At 37.1% G+C, this 22,608-nt stretch overlaps 1 protein-coding gene across 1 annotated transcript in view; it reads left to right on the forward strand.

Annotated features, from left to right (window-relative positions):
* LOC306856080 (whirlin-like) overlaps positions 1–22,608 on the forward strand; it is an 83,547-nt gene that overhangs the window by 56,278 nt on the left and 4,661 nt on the right. Inside the window, exons 6-12 of the mRNA XM_079395088.1 lie at positions 565–601; positions 9,057–9,269; positions 10,422–10,634; positions 13,907–13,978; positions 15,274–15,796; positions 17,653–17,816; positions 18,446–18,568. Coding sequence (XP_079251214.1) covers positions 565–601; positions 9,057–9,269; positions 10,422–10,634; positions 13,907–13,978; positions 15,274–15,796; positions 17,653–17,816; positions 18,446–18,568 — 1,345 coding nt within the window. The remainder of the gene's footprint in view (positions 1–564; positions 602–9,056; positions 9,270–10,421; positions 10,635–13,906; positions 13,979–15,273; positions 15,797–17,652; positions 17,817–18,445; positions 18,569–22,608) is intronic.

Consider the following 22,608-nt stretch of genomic DNA (forward strand, 5'->3'; position numbering starts at 1 on the left):
TAAGAATTTAACTACACATTTCAAAAGTTTAATGTTTTTGAAAGAAGTCTTGTATACTCACCAAGGCTGCATTTATTTGAAAAAAATACAGTAAAAACAAATTTAAATTTTGAATGTATTTTAAAACATAAGAAAATAAATCATTCTAATATGCTTATTTGGTGCTTAAGAAACATTTTTTATTATTGTCAATGTTGAAAATAGTTGTGCTGCTTAATATTTTTGTGGAAACTGTAATACATTTTTTCTTTCAGGATTCTTTGATTAATAGAACATTCAAAAGAACAGCATTTAAAATAGAGATGTTTAAAAGTTTTATTGTCAGTGTAATGTTTTTAATCATTGTAATGTCTGTAATGCGATGGACCATAATTTCCCCTTAGACCTGAGAAAAGCATCTAGACCTGATCAAATGCCTAAATCTAAAACCAGAAATTAGATCACTTTCATACATGGCAGTGTGTCAGTGTCTCTGTATGATTCTGTGTTTATTTGTGGATGTTTGAGGAGGTTGTAGAGCATGTATATGGTATTGATTTCTCCATGTTTACCTCTCTCTCATAGCCTCTCTCTGGACCAGGGAGCATCAGCATCAACAAAGGTGAGTATACCGTGTTTCTATATTTGAACAGAATGTTCTTCACAGTTTGGTTTCAGCAGCATTAAAAAAGTAAGCAAGATAGTTAAGGTGATTTTTGAAGAGCGCTCTACAAATCCTGGTGAGCTCTAGACCATTTAGGATAGTTGTACCCTATTTATTGTCATTACAGAGTTGCTAACAAGAACCTATAATGGTCATTTGCACTATGCGGTACATTTATCTTAATTAGAGCTGTCAAATGATTCCAAATTCAATTTAAATGTAAACAAATTAATGTTAATGCATTATATTAATATTTAAAGATTTTAATGTAAAAAATACTCAAATGAAGTGTAATTAAAGTACTTAAAATGATTTGCTGTGCCTCTAAATTAAGATAATTAGTTACAGTACATAAACATTAATTATAGAGAGGTCTTTTTGCTCACTTATCCCAAGACTCTTTGTAAGTGCCAGAGTTTGACCGGAGCATACTTCTGAAAGTACTGTATACTTTTTGAACACTTCTCTACAAAGCATGAAAGATATATTAATTTTTTAAATCTACGGAATAACAGGAATGCAGCCTAATCAAATGCCTCCAGGATATTTTTTGCAGGTCTATTTATGTTCAAAGAGCCTCTTTTTTGTCCTCCGTAGTGAGGATATATTGTTGTCATGCAAATGAGCCATAGTCAGTGATTAAGCTGCATAATAGATCAGACTCATGTATTTGCATTGCTTTGATAACCTAAAGAATGTGAACTAAAGAACTTACCTTAGCCAGACTAATCGCAAGAGGAAAGGAGTCAGATTCACAGGTTATTTCTTATTTGGTCACATATCATTATTGGTTGGTATGGGAACAGGGGGATTGTGGCTATGACACTAGGCAGGCAATCACACACCTGTTCCTGTACTGTGGCTAGAAAGAAAGAGGACGTTTGCGGCAATAATGAGGAGAACATAAGAACCAAAAGACATGGGAAGGGCAAGAGATGGAAGAGAATGGGATGAAAGAGGAAAGTGGTATCGCTATAAATTATCGTCTTGGTCTGGATAAAGAGAGTGTCAGGTAGACACTGCCAAGAGGCTTTGATCCCCCGGGCATATGGTATCCAAGGTGATCTATATTCAGACTGGTTTCCGCAAAAGACACATGCACTTAACATTCATCTCACTGTGTGTGTGTGTGTGTGTGCATGTTTATGTGGTTTATGAGGACACAAATTTGTATAATGACATGGGTATGACAGAGGTATTACAATATGAAGGTGGTTTATGAGGACACTGCCTATGTCCCCGTAATTCAAAAGGCTTAAAAAACATACTAAATGGTGTTTTTTTGAAAATCTAAAATTGCACAAAGTCTCCTGTGAGGGCTAAGTTTAGGTGTAGGGTTGGTGTAGGGCAATAGCACACAGTTTGTTCAGTATAAAAACCATTACGCCTATGGAGAGTCCCCATAAACCACAAAAACCAACGTGTGTGTGTGTGTGTGTGTGTGTGTGACTGGTGTAGTTGAGCTATATTGTAATATATATGAGAGAACAGGAAATAATACAAGGGTCAGTCTCTTATGTGGTACCTTTTGAACTGTGACTTTTAGAAAATGAATATGCTTGTGCAATATAAGAACATATTTCTATAAAAGCATATACCACCACACTTTCAGACATGTTTTGATAAAATCAGGTACATATGATTAATTAACTTGATTAAAGTTAGTCATTGGCAATTGCAGATTGAGAATGTTACAGTACTTTGACATTTAACCATCTTTTAAAATTATATTATACTGATTTCTATATTTTTTTTTCTGTTGCTTTTGAATCAAAAATTTATACTTTCAGGAGGACAAAGTCAATAGTGAACTGTTTTTGTTAGTTAAGGGCAAAAAAAAAAAGTAATACAAAAGAACCATATAAATTGGGGACACATATAAATTGTTTATCAGTAAAATCAATATTCTTAATAAAACATGTTTTGTGTAAACAGAAACACCTGAAATAGATTTTAGTAAATTGCCAGTTTAATTAGAGCAGCATCTGGGGGCGCAGCAAAAAATATTAGTGAATTTATTTAAAATGATCACTTTGTTTGGATAAGTGGAAACAAAATAATAGAATTTTCATCTATAAAAATTATGAGTGTAATATTTATGAAGTATATTAAAAGAATAGTTTACCCAAAAGAGCTGAGTTGAGTTGAAGCTTATTGACTTTTCTGCTTAGCAATACTAATATTGAATTAATGCAGAAAGTATATTGAAAGATAAAATTGCTTCAAGATATATGTTAGAGACACAAAAATGGCCTTCATAACAGGAATAACTCTTATGAAAAATGAAAAAATATGGATAGAAGAGAGTCTAAGAATAGAAGACATAAAAAGACCCAAGGTGACCCACCCGATGATCAGGGTTTTACAAGGTCCTCCTCTGTAAGCCGAGGTTTATGCACAAAACAACGGATTCCAATAAAGCCTGGGCAGTGCGGGAGCTCTAACTTATTACGACGGGGCTGATTATTGCATACAGTGGGAATGACAGGCTAAAGGACACGGTTAGATGAAGTGTCTGGGCTCATGTCTGTGGGCTATGAGCTTTTGCAGTACTCACTTTGTATTCCAAAGACTCGCAGCTCTACGATGCTTCGAAGGACATTGATAAGTTACATACATCAGTTTGTGTGAGAAAGGAACAGTCAGTCATAAATCACTCCTTATATGTAGACATAAGCGTGTAAATAATTCCTATGAAATAACATTTAAATATTTTAACTCATAAAATCATCACAGTAGCTGCAGTAAAAATGCATGTCGCAACAAACATGCATTGCTTAACAGGAGCAATATTTTTGTGGTTATATAGCAAATACTTCTTTAGTCTTTCAGTTCCCCAAGAAGATTTTCCAGCGTTTGCCTGGAGAACGATCCAGGCGTATAAATTGATAATCACATAAATGCTTCATTATGTTTTCATCAGTATACATTTAAAGCTCCCTGCAGACAATTAATAATTGGAAAAGTAATTGTGCGAAGCTCAGTGAGGGGTGCTTTGATTAATTGTAGGTCAGGTAGGAGCAAGTTGAACTTGTATGGGGGCAAACACATAAAATGATGTTTTGGTTTATTACTTTTCAGAAACATTCTAAACTGTATCACACATTCAACAGACAGAAACCAGTTCATATCTGTTGTATTTACTGCAGCTGGAACTCATTTCTGATTCAGATATTTGAGAGTGGGTTCACGTCTGGTTGTATTTTCCGCTTTCCGCCTTGTTTAACACACGCAGCGCTCACTAAATACAAAAACAGAGTCACAATGGATCTGTCTCAGTCATATAGGAGAACTTCTGCAATATTACAATTACTCTGCTTTAGAAGTTTTCTGTAGTTGTGTGAAGTTTTTTGCTTATTTGCAGGCCAGAATTCCTCGCTGTGTGACCTTGTCGAGTCTTTGCTGAGTAAGGCACTTATTTCCATTGGCTGATGTGAAATCTCTCTATATCCCAAGCGAGACTCACGTTGTTTGACGCCAACCCCCTCTTTGCCAACTCATTGCAGCTTAAACCCATTTCAGCTGCCTTCATTTTGAAGCTAATTGAATTCTCCAAATTGACATTGCCCTTTTAAGACAAGAACTACGGTGACCCTCAGGGGTCTAGAACAATGGCATTAGCAAGGTAAACAAAGCACAATAAAACATAAAAAGATTGAACATTTCTAAAAATGTTCTGAAAATGCGCCTGGAGGGTCACTTGACAAATCCCTCCAGTCCCTTCTGCAATATTACACTTAAAGGTGAAAGGTGATATATAATTTATACACCACTATTGTTTGTTTTTTCCTTTTTTGGTTCCCATTGTTTATCCAAATGGAAAATCCTGCTTCAGACTTGATTTTATGTAACGTTTTTATAACTTTATTAATAAATATTATATATATTTCAAATATTATAGTATTATAGTTGTGTCTACACATTAAACTGGTATTGTAAAGTTTTTAACATGATTTTTAAAATGATTGCACTTCAAGGTCAAGATAATTCTTCAAGGGGCTGTAAAGTGCATTTTTCTTTTATCCAAATGAGTTTGTTTTAAGATTTGTGTGAACTTCTACTGACACATGGTTTGACAGGCTGTTTTTATGTTTGGTTTGGTCTATATACAAGAAAGCTTGCTTATCTGTGAGAGCTTATCTCCGGTGTGCCTTTAGGACATCTATTGACTGCTCCGCTGTGCCACTGTTCTAAAGAGAGGTGTAAAAATCTATCGTCTCTTCGGGAGAGACGTGCTCTTCGAAGCACAGGACTTAATGTAGCTCAAGAGGGAGGAAATGAAGCTCCAATTTCGACATGGGCCATAGTCAGGCCAGGACGGTAATACTGTCTGAGAATCGAGATGGTGTGCCTTGTTGAAAAGCTTAGTCATTCTCCCCATGTCGTCGGTTAGCATATTAAAACTCTGATAATGAGACCGATAGAGCTGTAACCGACAGCAGCTCCCGAACCCAAACATTTGTCATTTTAATTAACATCTAACCAAGGTGACACTGATCTTGATCATCTAATTATTTAATTTATTGCTCAGTGGCCTTATGTTTTAGCAGTTAGAGGCAATGTGACAGCAGGAGTGAGATTCATTTGTTTTTACATCATTTTGATGGAACAGAATGGCTTTAAAATAGTCAAGTTTTAGAAAGCAGTTTAGCCATTCTTTGTGTAATGAATATAACAATAAGGAGATCTGTCTATCTGTCTGTCTGTCTATCTGTCTGAGTGTTGCTGATTATATTTGTGGATTATATTTATTATATTATTTATATTATTATTATATTTTATTATTTGATATTATAATTATATTACTGGAAGTCCCACTTCAGGATTAACTTCTCTGCACTTTCCTGACCTTCACTTTGCTTAACGTCTTCCAAGGACAAGCCTTCTTTCAGTCCAGAAGCATATCCCCTATAGGACACTTTATTTGCATTCTATTTTATTTGAGAGAAAATGCCTTTCCGCTCTCTTTAGAGGTGAGTTATCTCAAGTTCCTTTTAGATAAAGCTCAATCTAAGGATAAATTGTCTCATTCAAGCCCTATTCAAATTCACTGGGGTGTGATGTGGGGACATGGCTGGAGTTTCTGCACGTCTCACAATGTGGTTCTGGCAGACAAAACACTTGTTCTGATTGTGCTGTCCTAAAGTTATGATATTGATCAGCAATTATGTGTTCCTGTGATTAAAGAGGCTGTCAGTCGAGTGATGTCATAATGGGTAACCATAAAGGTTGTAACACTACAGATGGCGCATGATCGATCCCATCTTGGCCGCTATAATTCTTATGGAATTATAAAACCTTACATTTTTCTTGCTAGTTTTATTGATCATCTTTTGTTGGAGAGATTCTGCTCAAGCTTTGCTTTTTGTAATTGAGCAGTGGAGCTGATGTCCCAGAGTGCTGTGGAGGGCAGGGCTTTTAAACCTCTCAACATCAAACTATACAGAGACACTTGTGTTCTCATCTGAAGAAGTCTTATAGCTGCTATATATATATATATATATATATATATATATATATATATATATATATATATATATATATATATATATATATATATATATATATATATATATATATATATATATATATATATATATATATATATATATATATATATATATATATATACTACCGTTCAAAAGTTTGGAGGTCAGTAAGAAGAAATAATTTTATCCAGCAAGGATGCTTTAGGTTTATCAAAAGTGACAGTAAGATTTTACCACAAAGAAATCTATTTCAAATAAACGCTGTTCTTTTGAACTTTCTATTCGTCAAAGAATTTGTTTCCACAAAAAATATGAAGAAGTTTCTGCATTGAAAATAATAAGAAATGTTTCTTAAGCACCAAATCAGCATATGAGAATGATTTCTCAAAGATCATGTGACACTGAAGACTGGAGTAATGGCTGCTAAAAATTCAGCTTTGCATCACAAGAATAAATTGTTATAAAATATACTCAAATAGAAAACAGTTATTTGAAAGTGTAATATTTCACAGTACTACAACCCGAATTCTGGAAATGTTGGGACATTTTTTAAATTTGAATGAAATGAAAACTAAAAAGACTTTCAAATCACATGAGCCAATATTTTATTCACAATAGAACATAGAGAACATAACATGTTTAAATGGAGAAATTTTACACATCCACTTAATGAGCTCATTTCAAATTTGATGCCTGCTACAGGTCTCAAAAATGTTGGCACGGGGGCAGCAAAGGGCTGAAAAAGCAAGAAATTTTGAAAATATTCAGCTGGGAGAACATCTAGCAACTAATTAAGTTAATTGACATCAGGTCTGTTTATTAGCTATAAAAGGGATGTCTTAGAGTGGCAGAGTCTGTCAGAAGTAAAGATGGGCAGAGGCTCTCAATTCTGTGAAAGAGTGAGTAAAAAGATTGTGGAATACTTTAAAAACAATGTTCCTCAACGTCAAATTGCAAAGGCTTTGCAAATCACATCATCTACAGTGCATAACATCATCAAAAGATTCAGAGAAACTGGAGAAATCTCTGTGCATAAGGGACAAGGCCGAAGACCTTTGTTGGATGCCCGTGGTCATCGGGCCCTCAGATGACACTGCATCACTTATCTGCATGATTCTGTCATTGACATAACTTAATGGGCCCAGGAATACTTCCAGAAACCACTGTCGGTAAATCTCTATCATGCAAAAAGGAAGCCATATGTGAACATGGTCCAGAAGCGCCGTCCTGTCCTGTGGGCCAAGGCTCCTTTAAAATGGACTGTTTCAAAGTGCAAAAGTGTTCTTGGTCAGACGAGTCCAAATTTGACGGAATCTTGTTGGAAATCACAGACGCCGTGTCCTCCGTGCTAAAGAGGAGGGAGATCTTCCAGCGTGTCATCAGGGTTCAGGTCAAAAGTCAGCATCTCTGATGGTATGGGGGTACATAAGTGCATACGGTATGGGCAGCTTGCGTGATTTGGAAGACGCTATGACTGCTGAGAGTATATATAAAGGTTTTAGAGCAACATATGCTCTCCTCCAGATGACGTCTGTTTCAGGGAAGGCCTTGTGTATTTCAGCAGGACTCACATACTGCAGCATGGCTTTGTAGTAGAAGAGTCTGGGTGCTGAATTGGCCTGCCTGCAGTCCAGATCTTTCACCTATAGAGCACATAATTAAACGAAAAACATGTCAAAGATGACCACAAACTCTTCAGCAGCTGGAAACCTATATCAGGCAAGAATGAGACCAAATTCCAACATCAAAACTCCAGAAACTCATAACCTTGATGCCCAGATGTCTTCAAACTGTTTTGAAAAGAAGAGGAGATACCACACCATGAATACAATATTGGCCCTGGGTGAGGATGAATTTGAGTTCAACAGCACAGCGACCTCACAAGTTTCTAACTAAGGGTTTTCAGAATAAAACAAAGAGAATGCGGAATTAAAGTAAATGGATGGCATAAATTATAGTCTATGGACTCTGGCCCTGGTGAGAGTAATGTATTAGGTCAGGACAGCATTTCTTTTAACTTACACAAATCGGATTGTATTAAATTGAATAATTTCCTTGGTATTTGTTTACTGTGCCAGTTTTGTTCTTAATTGCATTATTTTAGTATCTACCTTGGGTTTGCAAGAACAGCAACTTTCTCGACTAGATATTCTTCAATGTCCAGGAAAGGACATTGGCCTCATGGGTCAAACCGGTCAGGGAATTTTCTTCCAAAATACTGTGAAAATAAATGGTCTGTCATTTGATGCAACGGAAATGCATTAGTTCCTGTGGGAGTGCTGTATGATAGAGCTTATATCTAACTTGCAGCATTTAAACACAAAACCCACTTTGTTCTAAAGAGACAGAAAAGAATAAGGGCAAGAATAGTTCAGGCATGATCAGCATTCACTCACCTCAACCACTGTCTCTGTCTGTATTGATCGAGCTCAGTTCAAAGCCTTTTGACGGTTTGATAACATAGACACTAGTGCTGCTCGACTGCACCTGCAAACCAGACGGCTGACAAACATGCATCTCCACCCAGCGACAGTCAATAGGGTGTTCAAGCAGACTTAAGTAGATGAAATGAATTTAAGGCATGGAATACACCACTGATCGATCTAAAGTGTACATCAAACCCACCTAATAGGTTGGTATGTAGCAAGCAAGTTAGTTATCTAGCTAGTTTTCCATATTGGTTTGTTGGAGTGTTTTGGTATCATCCTTTGCTTGGAGAGCATGCCATTTCTAGGCTGAGTGTAACACTGATCGATTATCATGTTGATTCTGGAGCAGTGGTTTTTGATTAGGAGACTAATTAAAGGAAAAGCTGCACTCGAGGAGAGAGATTTCAAATGTGTGCTTTGAGGCTCAATGAGCCACAGGTGTCTGAATATTAGTATTAATATTGCATTTCTTCTCTTGAAATATATTCTCCTCAGGGTGGCTTTTATAAAGGTGTGGCGGGATCTCAGGTGACTCTATCCAGTTTGGTGAACCAGAGTAGAGCCATGCTGGAGGAACAGGCCAGACATCTGCTGACTGAACCGGAGAGGCAGACCATGGGCTACTACATCCAGGAGTACCGCGATAGTCACATCGGTGTTGAGCAGCTGGTCATGGCCCTCTTTGAGCTGTTCAATACACATGCCAAGGTGGAGGCTTTTACATTACTCTTTATATATCTCTTCAGAAAATATGCATGTTACACATGTCACTTGTGTATTTCTTGATTTTTATATACCTTTTTATATTTACTGTTACAAAGAGTTTTAAAAAAAGTGTTAGCGTTATTACTATAAAAAATTTTTTTTTAAGATTTCATTTTTATTTTAAGATTTAAAATGTTATATTAATATGGTATTTCTTTTAAACTGTGTAAGTTTTTTGAATCTTTGTCATTTTATTTATTTTCTTATGATGATGATGCTAGTATATGACGGTACATTTTTTAAGGAAACACTAATTTTTTTGCACAAATTAATACATTTATTTATTAAGGATGCATTAAATTGATTGAAAAGTGAAAGAAAAGACTGTATAATGATACAAAAATGTCAATTTCAAATATATGCTGTTTTTTTTAACTTTCTATTCATCAGAATAAGAACCATATACATATATACATATATATACATACACTGTGTGTGTGTGTATATATATATATATATGAAGAGTTCCGATGCAAAAGCCTCTAAGTGCCATGACTGCCACCTGAAATTTTCTTCTAAATGAGCATTATTCTCAGGTTCCTATGTTTATGTTCAATTATTTCATTTTAATGGCAATGAAAAGAACCTATTCATTGCCATTAAAGTGAAATTACTGAACCTACACAAGAGAGCCTGAGAAAAATGCTCATTTTAGAAGAAAATTTCAAATGGCACTTAGAGGCTTTTGCACTAGACTCTTAATATATTTCACCGTTTCCATAATAATATTAAGCAGCACAACTGTTTTAATAATAATAATAATTATAATAAAATTATTTTATTAAATAATAATAATAAATATTTCTTAAAATTAGTTTGAGTGATAGTGTAACAATTTTTTATTTTTTATTTATGCTCAAATCTTTTTTTTATTAAAGACTTTTACTGGCTGGATGAATTATTACTAATAATATACATAATACTGACATTATCCAAAAGTGTCCTCAGTATATTGGGCCATCATTGTCTGGTGATTTACAGCAAGTATAACCTCATAATACAGTCCCATTTATGAACATGTTAAAACTCCTGAGATTAAAACAATCAGCATGAGCCCGGTCACATTCACGGCTCTGTACGTGTGTGTATTTGCAGCTCTCTCTGCTGTCAGAGGTGAGGGGGCTCGTGACCCCTCAGGATGTAGAGAGATTTGACGGCCTTGTTCTGAGACGAGAGATTGAGGCCCTGAAGGCGAGGCAAGGTGGCGGAGCTGGATTTCAAGACTCCTTCTCCATGATCTCGTACCCTGATACGCTGGCCTCTTCCTCAGCCAGCTTCATGACCAACACCACCCTCAGCTCCGCACGGGTAAGAAAGAACATCCGTATTCAGAATGAGTTTATGAATCTCTATTGAACACTTGTGTGCAATTATTATTGAATCTATACAGTGTCTGTATCTATAATTTCAGACAGGAAGGGTTTATGGCTGTGCATCTGGATTGGTGTGGGATGAGTGGATGGCATTGTTGTTGTGTGTGACATAAAAAGCCATTCACAAAATTGGTGGGCAATTTGGGCACAAAGAGGGCCTGTGCAGATTACTAGGATACAAGATGAAGGGCTGTGGGAAACAACTTTTGTCCTTTCTGTTGGAGGCTTTTACGTCCATCACTCGAAACCCGTCTGTCCTCCTGTCTCGCTCTGTCCAGGCATGTCTCACCTCAGCTCATCTGCGTCTCATTGTGAAAGCACAGCTGTTTAGATTCGGAGCCGTCTCAGGGGTGTGATGTTGCTGTGACAGATGGAGAAGTGTTTTCTGACAGATTTTTAAGCCTGCTGACTCCCAGTGTAAATTGCAAGAACAGTTTAACACCCCATTCCCTATCCCTCTCAATAAAACAGGAAAGACTCCTCTGGCTGATAGATATGATGGAGGTAGGTTAAACAATTTTTCGCTTACCTTTACAAAATGTACCATAGTAACCATAGTTCCCACTATATTACCATAAAAATACATTACTGACCTTAAGTACAGTAGTAATGTTCAGCGCAGTTTGTCCCGCACCATTTCTACTGCTGATATGAATGATACCTCAAATGATGCAGATTATTGAGGAGTGGTGTGCTATTACTTTTCAGAGCGATTAGACTTATGATTTTTGCCCAGCGAGCGATGAAATGGCTGAAAAAAATCACTTACATTAACATTGAAGGAGGTACTTGAACGATATCTAGCGACTGGAATATCATAGAGACTTATGATGGGGATCTTTTTGGCCAGTAACCAATAACCCAGAACACCCTAGCAGCTGCATAGCAACGCAAATCCACTCAGAACACCTTAGCAACTGCATAGCAACGCAAAAAAATAGAATCAGAAAACCTTAGCAACTGCATAACATACAAAGTCAATGAGAGGGCTGGATTGTCCGGTTGGCGTGGTTTTCAGATTATGACGTGTGTCTATATATAAACTCACATTTGGGGGAAAAAATTTGGAGAATATATAAGAATTTGAGATATAAAATCGGAATTAGAAGAAAAAGTCAGAATTGCAAGACATAAACTTGCAATTGCGAGGATATATATTTATACAGTATCTCAGAATTTTGACTTTATTTCTTGCAACTCTGACGTTATAACTCAGAAGAGTCAGAATTGTGAGATGAAAACTCGGTTATCTTTTTTTAGCTTCCATAACCAGCGACTATAACTATGATATTTTGGTGGAAAATATGGTTACTATGGTATTCGGTTTGGGTGTGTCTCTCAAACATACACGTTAAAGAATGAGTTTGCTATGATGGGTTTGTTTTTAACACTCACACATACAGGAACATAATACAGCACAGTCTACATTCTCTGCATGAATTGATCCCTCTCAAAGTCACAAATGTCTGATGTCATATCTGTCTGTGTGTATGTGTGGGTTGCAGTGATCTGACATAAGTACATGCATGCATGTCGCAAATCAAAAATGTGTCTGCTGTGACTTTGTACCTCTTCGTCATGGGTCATTTGTCTGTATATATGTACCTCTGTGCGTGTGTGTGTGTGTGTGCGTGCGTGCACTTTGGAAATGAGCAAACATATTTGTATGCAAGCTTTGTTCGTGGCCCTCCTCTGTGGATTGGTGTTGTTGTAAGCTTGCCAGCTCTGGCCCTGGTAATTACAAGAAGCAGCAGCAGTGGCCCACACCGCAGCCCCACGGAGCTCCGCAGACGAAGCGCTCGCACTGGGACTCTCATCCTGGTACCGCACCTCATCAGCCATACGCAGAGCTGTCACCGCAGATAAGACCCCCCAGACAAAAAAAAAAAAGTCTCGCAGAGAGCTTCCTGATTTATGCTCCAGTGGAGCACAGCAGGGGATTGTGGGAAGGTGGAGGACCTGAGCCAGCACAGTGCAGTGTCTTTCCGAGTCTGCTGTTCTGTCTGTTTTAGTTTGAAGGAAGGGAACGGAACATTGTGTCCAGCCAGTGATTTGATGTCATTGGCAAATTTTTGCATTTAAAAGATTGGAGTTAGAATTTGTTTTGATTATAATAATATTACATTTTATGTAATATTATTATTACATAATATGTAATATTATGTTTACATAATATGAGCAAATCGGAATATTAGAATGATTTCTGAAGAATCATGTGACACTGAAGATAATGGCTGCTAAAAATTCAGCTTTGACATTACAGGAATAATGACATTTTCAAATGTTTCAAAATATTACCATTTTAAATTGTAATAATATTTCACAATATTACGGTTTTTGTAGATTTGTTCAAATAAATTGGTGAGCCTTCGTGTGTGTAAGACATTCCGTTCAAAATATTAAACAAAAATCCTTCAAACTCAAAATAATTTTTAAATATGTAGCGTATATACTTATATACGGTTATGAAACTGTTACAAAAATTGTGATACAAAAATCACTGAAAATCACTTTACTGAGAAAGTTCAGTAAAAGTTAACGGTTAAAAGTTCAGTTAAGGATTCATTAGACTGATTCAATCTGGTAAATTAAACTATTCTTTAAAAGAACAGACTCATAAGTTATTTGTAACTATTCATTAAAGGAACTGACTCATCAGACTCATTTGCTTATGAATTCAGTTTAACATGTATCATGAAATATAAATGTGGTATATGTGAATTCTAAATTGTACAATTAGACAGCAAAAAAAGCACAGTTATTACAGGAATGACAGCCAAAACACATAAAACAAATTAGTCCATAAGTGCCTCCTTTGTAAGTGGTGAGCAAGCAAATAAAGTGAATTATAATGATGAGTCTTTTGTTTTGAAGGAGGGGAGATTTAATGAGGTGAATCACAGGTCTGAATGCAATCAGCCATCAACGTCACAAAATCACCTCCCTCTTATTCCACCCAAGCATACGAATCAGGGCTTCACTTGCTCTCTATGCGATATGTGTTGGACTGAAAATGAGACTGGATGCGAGATTGAAATGTAGGACTGTAAGTGCAATTGTGTTTTGATGCCCCTCTGTGAAATGGGCCCTCAACAAAATGCAATTTGGATTGAACTTTTGTTTAGGGGATAAACACACAGCTGTGTTTTTCATTTGTTTCATAGTCTCTTGTTCTCGTTTTCTCTCTTTTGTTTTTCTCTTTCCCAGAACGATGGTGTTGCAGAGAACAACGGGGAACAGTCTCTGGAGCGTAGCAATGCCCTGCCAGACATTTCTCTGGTAAGCCCTTCAGTTTGAGGAAAAACAGGAAAGATAAAAGAGGGGGAACAGAGAGAGGAAGGGGAGTGCTGGAATCTGCTGAGGTGTGGAATAGAGCACATTATGAGAACTGGCAGTGAACACCTTGAAAATTACCAGGGGCAGATTATGACCGGTTAGATGATGGCTTTTGAATGAAACCCGAAATTTAAAACTCTCAACATAGGGGTAGGCGGTATGACAAAGTGTTATGTCACAGGAAATGTGATTTTTGTATCAAAATAGCAATATATTTCATATGTAGTTTTTTAGAAAACCAAAATATAAGATTCATAATAGACAAATGATAAATCTGGCCTCAGTACAAAAATAGATTATGAACAGATATGTGATTTCAAAAGAGAAGACTTTCAAAACTAACATTACTCTGTATTCTGATTGTACATTTTTAAAACAGCCAATACACACTTTTGACCACACATTTTGTATTAATGCGGCAAGTTGATGTTGCTAAACTGTGCCTCATATGCCCCAGAATGATTAATCCTTCAGTCCTAATCTTTATTTACTCCATGTTTCTTGTCGCTGTCATGTGAAGATAACGTACGCAGAGCAGTCCTGCACATTGATGAGAATATATCTATAGTACCACAGTATAGCAAGATCTCTACTGTTGACATATTTTATACTGTCATGCCGCCCAGCTCTATCTCAAATGGTTGTAAAGGCTTGGTTACTCAGACAACCGATGGTTGTTTGACGGAAAGAGTGAAAGAGAGAAATAGACAAGATGATGACACTTTTGCTGACGGCTGCCCGTTGTGAGAGAGATGGCAGAGGAAGATTTGGGTCTTTCTCAGAGAGTTTTCTGTTGGTAATCTGATGAAACCCCATCAAGCACCAGCACAGCTCTATCAGGTGCTTCCACAGGCGCAAGTTAGGAGCATGTGAAAGTAAAGTTTCCAGAGAATGTTCAGGCCCAGATGGAAGAAAAAAAAACATGCAGACGACTCGCATTTCAGTTCGATTGCTTTCTGACGGCACTGACACTTCATTCATCTGGCTTCTGCTCACCCCGTTCAGCTTTAGTTTGTTCATTTCCTGTTTTGTTTTTTGCTTTGCCACTTGGTCTGAATGAACAGATTGTTCTTGTCCTCAAAGCAGTGATTTGTGGGTAATTGTTGTATGTTTTAATGTATGGGTGTGTATGGTGCATTATAAGCTGCGAAGATTGTGTTATTGACTGCAGAATGTTTTATTGATCTCCTTTGAAATATAACCTGAAATATGGCTAACGTTCTCCTCTTTCATCCTAGGATGAGGTTCATTCCACCTCAGACTCCCCTCCTTCCTTTAAACCTCCTCCTCCCCCAGGGCTTCAGCGCCGGCCCAGTCGAAAAGCCACGCTTAGCAAACGTCCCTCTTCCAGCTCCTCCCAATCGGGCTTGTACTTTACTGCCCCTTCTCGTTCCCAGACCAAAGAACCCAAACACCCAAAAGCACCCAAACCTCACACATCTCATCCTGACACCCTCAAGATAGACGTCCTAGCACCTCAGCTCTCAATAGTGAGTCAGCATCCTATCGGGCCATTCCCCAGGGTCCAGTCTCCTAGTAAGGTGAAGCCTGCTGTCCAATCCTCATCTCCGATTCCTCCACCCGCCCCTAATGTACCTGCGCCACCTGGGCCGCCGCCTCCACCTCCTCCGCTGCCCCCTTGCCCAGATAAGCCCGCCCCTTCTTCCCCAGCATCCAATCAGCATTTTGTCATGGTGGAGGTGCACAGGCACAATGCAGAGCCTGATGTGAACGAGGTGCGGCCGCTGCCACAGGCGCGAGGTGAGACTGGCCGGATTTGATGCATTGTGGGCAGCTGCAGATATTTAATGTATCATTAACCAGCTGTCGATTTCTATCCAGTCTGGTTATTTTCACCCGTTTAATGGCTAAAAATGTATTATCCTCAGTGTTCAAAAGGAGAAATGTTAATTTTAAAAGAATTAGTTAAGCCAGATATTAAAATTCAATCATTTTACTCACTTTCTATTTGTGTTCCATGGATAAAATAACCACATATGAGTTATTGGAAAAAAATACATGAATTATTATTTTTGGGAGAAAAACTTTGGAAAGTAATCCCAATTGCGGTCATAATTTTGAATACACCTTGTAGAATCTGCGAAATGTTAATTTGAACAAAATAAGATGAAAACAATAAATAATGATAATTAAATACTTGTTTTTAGTGCTGTCTTGAATAAGCAATTTTATATAACAGATGTTTACATATAATCCACAAGATAACATAATACCTGAATTTGCCAAAATGACCACGTTAAAAAGTTTATTACATTTGGTTCTTAGAAATCAAACAATTTTTATGGTTGTTAGAAACAATGTAACACTTTAATTTCAGTCTGATTAAAGCAATAGTTTGTCCTTTTGAAATGTCATTTGAAGCATTTTAGTCCAATTGAAATCATATAAATACTGGAATGCGCTACACAACTTTTAAAACCTGGTTAATGGTTGCATTAGTCGCAAATAAAAATATTATCACTGCGTACAAAATGGCATACTGTATAATAGGTAGTACATTTGATTTGAAACTTGCTTTGTGACCATTATAGTAGAATATTTGTATGAATGAAATTCAGACGTACTGCATCCGCCATGTTACCACTAGCTGGGTTTCCATTACAGAGTTGCGCAAAACTTTTGTGTATTCTAAATACTGGTAAAACACCTGTAAAAAATAAATATTTTTTAAAATTATACAGCATATTGTGCCCTATTTTTACAGATTGTTTTTAGAGTATGTAAATGAGAAAAGTTTAGCAAAATATTCCTTTTCGAATTGCTTGAAAACCACCTGAACATAATTTTTTTTTTGTGATATATGGGAGTTTTTGCAAAAATTATGTGTTTCCATAGGGCGTTTTCTCAATTCTCAATTTCAGTTTGTGCAATTTGAAGGGTAATGGAAACGCAGCTACTATCATGGGACCTGCAGTTGCATTGCTTCACTGCCATTCATGAATCCTCTCCCATGGCCTCATGGGATAGTAAAGTGTCCATAAAATGCACACTTCAGAATCTCACAAGTAGTGGGTCATCAGGAAGCTGTTTGTCTACTGTTTTATAAACACTATAAATTTGGACATACCAGGCTCATATAATGTTTTTCACCTATTATATAGTATGGAAGGAGGCATATTTGGGTAAAGAGTATGTGTTTTTAATTCAGCAGAAAATATTAAACATGTTTCATATCCTCTGATGGGATGAAATGATAGCCTGGAGCAAAAAAATTAAACCTGCCCAAAATCTGTAGACTGGCAGTGGCTTTTGGCAACTAGAGCTGACCCTCCAGACAGTAAATGGGCCAAAAATCTAGCAAAAGTGGTGTATTCCCGAATTAAGTCTAGTATTTGCCAAGTACGACTAACAGAGTTTGATAATGCAATTGTGATTCAACTTTGTCCAGCATAAGTTTATCAGGCCTTGGCACTGTGTACATGCTCTGAAAGACAGAGCTGACACACAGTTTGTAATTTAATCCTTTAAATATTCCATTACGTGTTGTCAAGTATTCTTGGAAAAACAGATGTAGACTGTAGCTCGACTACACAAAACCCCACTACACTCTATTCTAATTGCATCTGAATGCACTTATTGTCACTGTCTTCTTGTAGGAGGGACATTATCCCAGCTGTCAGACAGCGGACAGACCCTTAGCGAGGACAGCGGTGTGGACATTGCTGAATCTGGACGTCTCAGTAAAGATAGCAGCCCACGTCCTGCCCGCACAAGAGCCCCACGGGATGGGCACGGAGGAGGAGAAACATCTGCCAAACCGGTGAGACCGAGAGAGAGAGGTGGATGTGTGAGAGTTAATGACAGCGACAGAGGCTTGGTGTTAAAAGTGTGGATAAGAGTGAAAAAGTGTTGACAGAAGAGTGCAGTCGCATAAATCTGTTTCCTCCCTGTGACTGAGCGTGCTTGAATTTTAACAATTTATTTTCACTTTTCTTCTTTTGGTACATACATCTCCTTAAGTTTTTCTGTTTTTTCTTTGTTGACTCGTCCATCTCATCTCATATCACTGATCCAACAGTTCTCTGAAAAACCAGTCTCAGTGTGCTGAATCAAGACACGTCTGTCTTCTTTTTGGCTGTCCTTTAGCTATTTGCTTCCCGGCTTTCTTATTCGCATGAGCTGTGTTGTTGATCTCACAGAGTAAACTAATAGGGCTATCTGAGGACACTGTGGTTGGGCATAAGCCACTTCCTGTGGCCCTATTTTAGGCCGTCAGACACAAAGCAGTGTGCATCATCAAAGCCAAGCGTGTTTTTGCTTCCTATCTCTGTTCCCTTTCATTCTCTCTCCCTCTCTTTGATTTGCTACTCTCCTGTCTTTCTTTTCTCTCTCCTCTTCTTCACATCTTTCCCATTCTGTCTCTAAACTGTCTGTAAATCTACCTTGCAGCCGGGTCTGTTGGAACCCATGTCCACTCTAGTGAGAATGGCAAAAAGCGCCAGTACTCTGGGCATCGCAATAGAAGGCGGGGCAAACACACGTCAGCCCCTCCCACGCATCGTTACCATACAGGTGAGTAGCCCATACTGGGTTCTATTATATACAGGGTTATTTTACAAAAAATAAAAATATCTATTTTAAAATATTTTGTTTATATTTATATTTTGAACATCTATTATAATAGGAATATTTAATAAAAATTTATATAAAAATATACATATACAAATATACAATACATATATGTATATGTATTGTATATTTATATTATTATAGAAAATAATACATATTTTTTATATATTTTGTTTATATGTACTTATACAAATATACAATACATGTATGTGTGTTTTATGTAAAAAAGGATAAAAAATACTGATAGAAATACAGTAAAAATGCTAATATTGTGAAATATCGCAATTTAAAATAACTGTTCTGTTTTAAAATATTTTAAAACGTTATTTATTCCTATGATGGCAAAGCTGAATTTTCAGCAGCCATTACTTCAGTCTTCAGTGTCATGTGATTCTTTAAAAAGTATTCTAATACGCTGATTTGTTGCTCTAGAAGCATTTCTTCTTATTATTTATTACATTGAAAACAGTTCTTTTATTATTTTTGTGGAAACTGTGATAAATGTTACTATAAAGGCATTAAAGAAATTAGCTTTTTGTCTTAACTTATTCTGATTTATTTGTCTTAATTTATTCCATTTAATTTATTTCATGAGCAAAAGATAAAGTTTACCAAGATAAAATAAGTCATATTCTACTGGTCATGTGATCTCAACATGGCAGCTCCCATGAGGCGATATTTTTAAATATTATTATTAGGCCACTACAGTGGGGAAAATTTTTTTGATCCCTTGCTGATTTTGTACGTTTGCCCACTGACAAAGAAATGATCAGTCTATAATTTTAATGGTAGGTTTATTTGAACAGTGAGAGACAGAATAACAACAAAAATCCAGAAAAACGCATTTCAAAAAAGTTATAAATTGATTTGCATTTTAATGACTCAAATAAGTATTTGATCCCCTATCAATCAGCAAGAGTTCTGGCTCCCAGGTGTCTTTTATACAGGTAATGAGCTGAGATTAGGAGCACTCTCTTAAAGGGATTGTAGACCTACACAAGGCTGGAATTGGCTACAAGACCATCGCCAAGCAGCTTGGTGAGAAGGTGACAACAGTTGGAGCGATTATTCGCAAATAAGAAACACAAAATAACTGTCAATCTCCCTCGTTCTGGGGCTCCATGCAAGATCTTACCTCGTGGAGTTTCAATGATTTTGAGAACGGTGAGTAATCAGCCCAGAACTACACGGGAGGATCTTGCCAATGATCTCAAGGCAGCTGGGACCATAGTCACCAAGAAAACAATTGGTAACACATCACGCCGAGATGTACAGGCCCTTCTGAAGTTTTCCAAAGATTCAGAGGAGAACTGGGTGAAAGCATTGTGGTCAGATGAGACCAAAATCCTGCTCTTTGGCATCAACTCAACTCGCCGTGTTTGGAGGAAATGTACAGAATCAGCAGGGGATCAAATAACTTTTTTCCCCACTGTATATGCTGATAAATATGATTTTTAACAACATTTTTCTTAATTTCTTTAGACGTAAAACTACAAAAAATTACTAAATATACGTTTAAGTATTATATTTAACTAATCTCACACTGTTTGTGCACAGACAGTTTGAGGAGAGGAGTTCTATTACTGTTCTATTATTTGATTGTCACCTGGAAGATGGTAGTCTCATCTAGAATGTCATGGAGACCTGTTAGCAGGCTCTTTTGACTTGGTTTAGTAAGCTAAGCAACCACCTAGAAAACCCTAGCATCCACATCGCAACTTTTAAATTCCAATTAGCAGCACCTTTACCAAAGTCCTAGCAACATGGCTTGATTTTTGTACAGGCAAGCGCCACACATTTTCTCCTGTTGTAGTTCATCTAACAATACTGAAGTATGAATCACAATAGTACCCTGTGGTTCATCATATTGCCAGGTTTTACAGCTGATTATACAATTTCAAAAACCGTCTGTCAGGTGAGACAAAAGTGTGTCCTGAGACACAGACAGACACAAAATGAGTCCCAATCATGAACTCCCTGCCGTCAGTCATATATAGGTCTATAAGCTTTGCTGAATTAAATAATGAGTGCAGGAGCACATTATAGACCTCCAGCTGTGGGCAGCTGTAGCACAGAAAGCAAGTGTTGATGTTTGACGCCATTGTGGCAGTGGATTATTCCTGGTTCTGTCTTTTCTAGTACTTAAAATCTCAAGCACTCTGTTGAACAGGCTTGTGGTAATGCTGCTGGCTCGGTGTGCAATTTGTAGAGCAAGTTTATATGTGAAAGGCTTTCTGTGTTTTTAAGTCCGACCATGCTGGAGAGGAAATGATGTGCGTTTTAAGGAGAGGACGGCTACGGCTGTGAAAGATGAATCTGAAATTACAGTGCTGCTGATTACCGTTGATTTAACAGCAAATCAGCAGCTTCTTAATAAAGGATTGAGAGACAGGAACAGGAGAGCAAAAATAAGAATATAAGAGACACGTTCAAGTTTTTTTGTATAGCACTTTTTATGATACAAATCGTTGCAAAGCAGCTCTACAGGAAATTATGTTTCCACAATATATTTATATATTGCAGAACCTTAATGTATTTAACTTATGGCAAAATTTGGTAATTCTGTATGTTGTCTGAGCGTTGGCATCCTCTGAGGTCCTCTGAGGGGTTGGCATTATCTTTTCTCAGGTGTTCGGTCATCTCAGATCATTTAAGGGTTGAATCCAGACTGAAGCTTCTGTAATTCCTACTTACCAGGGGATGTTAATAATTAGCATAATTAGACATAATTAGCGTAGCTGCTGTTCCATCTAAGCAAAAATGATTTGTTCAACCCAAGTTAAAGAATAATAATAATGTACACTTGATCAGATATAACTGCAGTACAAGATTATAAGATGCATTATGTGAATGCTTGGCTAAAGAGATGTGTCTTTAATCTAGATTTAAACAGAGAGAGTGTGTCTGAACACCGAACGTTATCAGGAAGGCTATTCCAGAGTTTGGGAGCCAAATGTGAAAAAGCTCTACCTCCTTTAGTGGACTTTGCCATCCTAGGTACTACCAAAAGTCCAGAGTTTTGCGACCTTAGGGAGCGGGTTGGATAATAGCGTGGTAGAAGACAAGTTAGGTACGCAGGAGCTAAACCATTTAGGGCCTTATAGGCAAGTAATAATATTTTGTAAGTGATACGGAATAGGTAGCCAGTGCAGAGACTGTAAAATTTGGATAATATGAATATTTTTTCTTGACCTGGTAAGAACTCTAGCCGCTGCATTTTGGACTATCTGTAGCTTGTTTATTGAAGATGCAGGACAACCACCTAGCAGTGCATTACAATAGTCCAGTCTAGAGGTCATGAATGCATGAACTAGCTTTTCTGCATCAGAAACAGGTAGCATGTTTCGAAGCTTGGCAATGTTTCTAAGATAGAAGAATGCTGTTTTTGTAACATGGGAAATATAATTTTCAAAGGACAAGTTGCTGTCTAATATAACACCCAGATTTTTTACTTTAGAGGACGTAACAGTGCATCCGTCTAGTTGCAAATTGTAATCCAAGAGATTCTGTGTACTGTTTTTTGGTCCAATAAGAAATATCTCTGTCTTATCTGAATTTAATAGGAGGAAATTATTGGTCATCCAATCTTTAAAAATTTTTACACAATCTATTATCTTAGATAGTTTAGAAGTTTAATCTGGTCTTGTTGAGATATATAGTTGAGTATCATCAGCATAACAATGAAAACTAATCCTGTATTTTCTAATAATATTACCAAGGGGCAACATGTATATTGAAAATAGCAGAGGACTTAGGACAGATCCTTGTGGTACTCCATACTTTACTGGTGATAATTGAGATGACTCCCCATTTAAATGAACAAAGTGGATCGGACAGGTAGGATCTAAACCATCTTAAAGCCTGCCCTTGAATACCAGTATAGTTTTTTAATCGATCTATGAGTATGTCATGGTCAATAGTGTTGAACGCAGCACTAAGATCAAGTAATACTAGCAATGAGATGCAGCCTTGGTCTGAAGCAA

The sequence above is a fragment of the Barbus barbus genome, assembly GCF_936440315.1.
Source record: "Barbus barbus genome assembly, chromosome: 36".
Classification (NCBI taxonomy): Eukaryota; Metazoa; Chordata; class Actinopteri; order Cypriniformes; family Cyprinidae; genus Barbus; species Barbus barbus.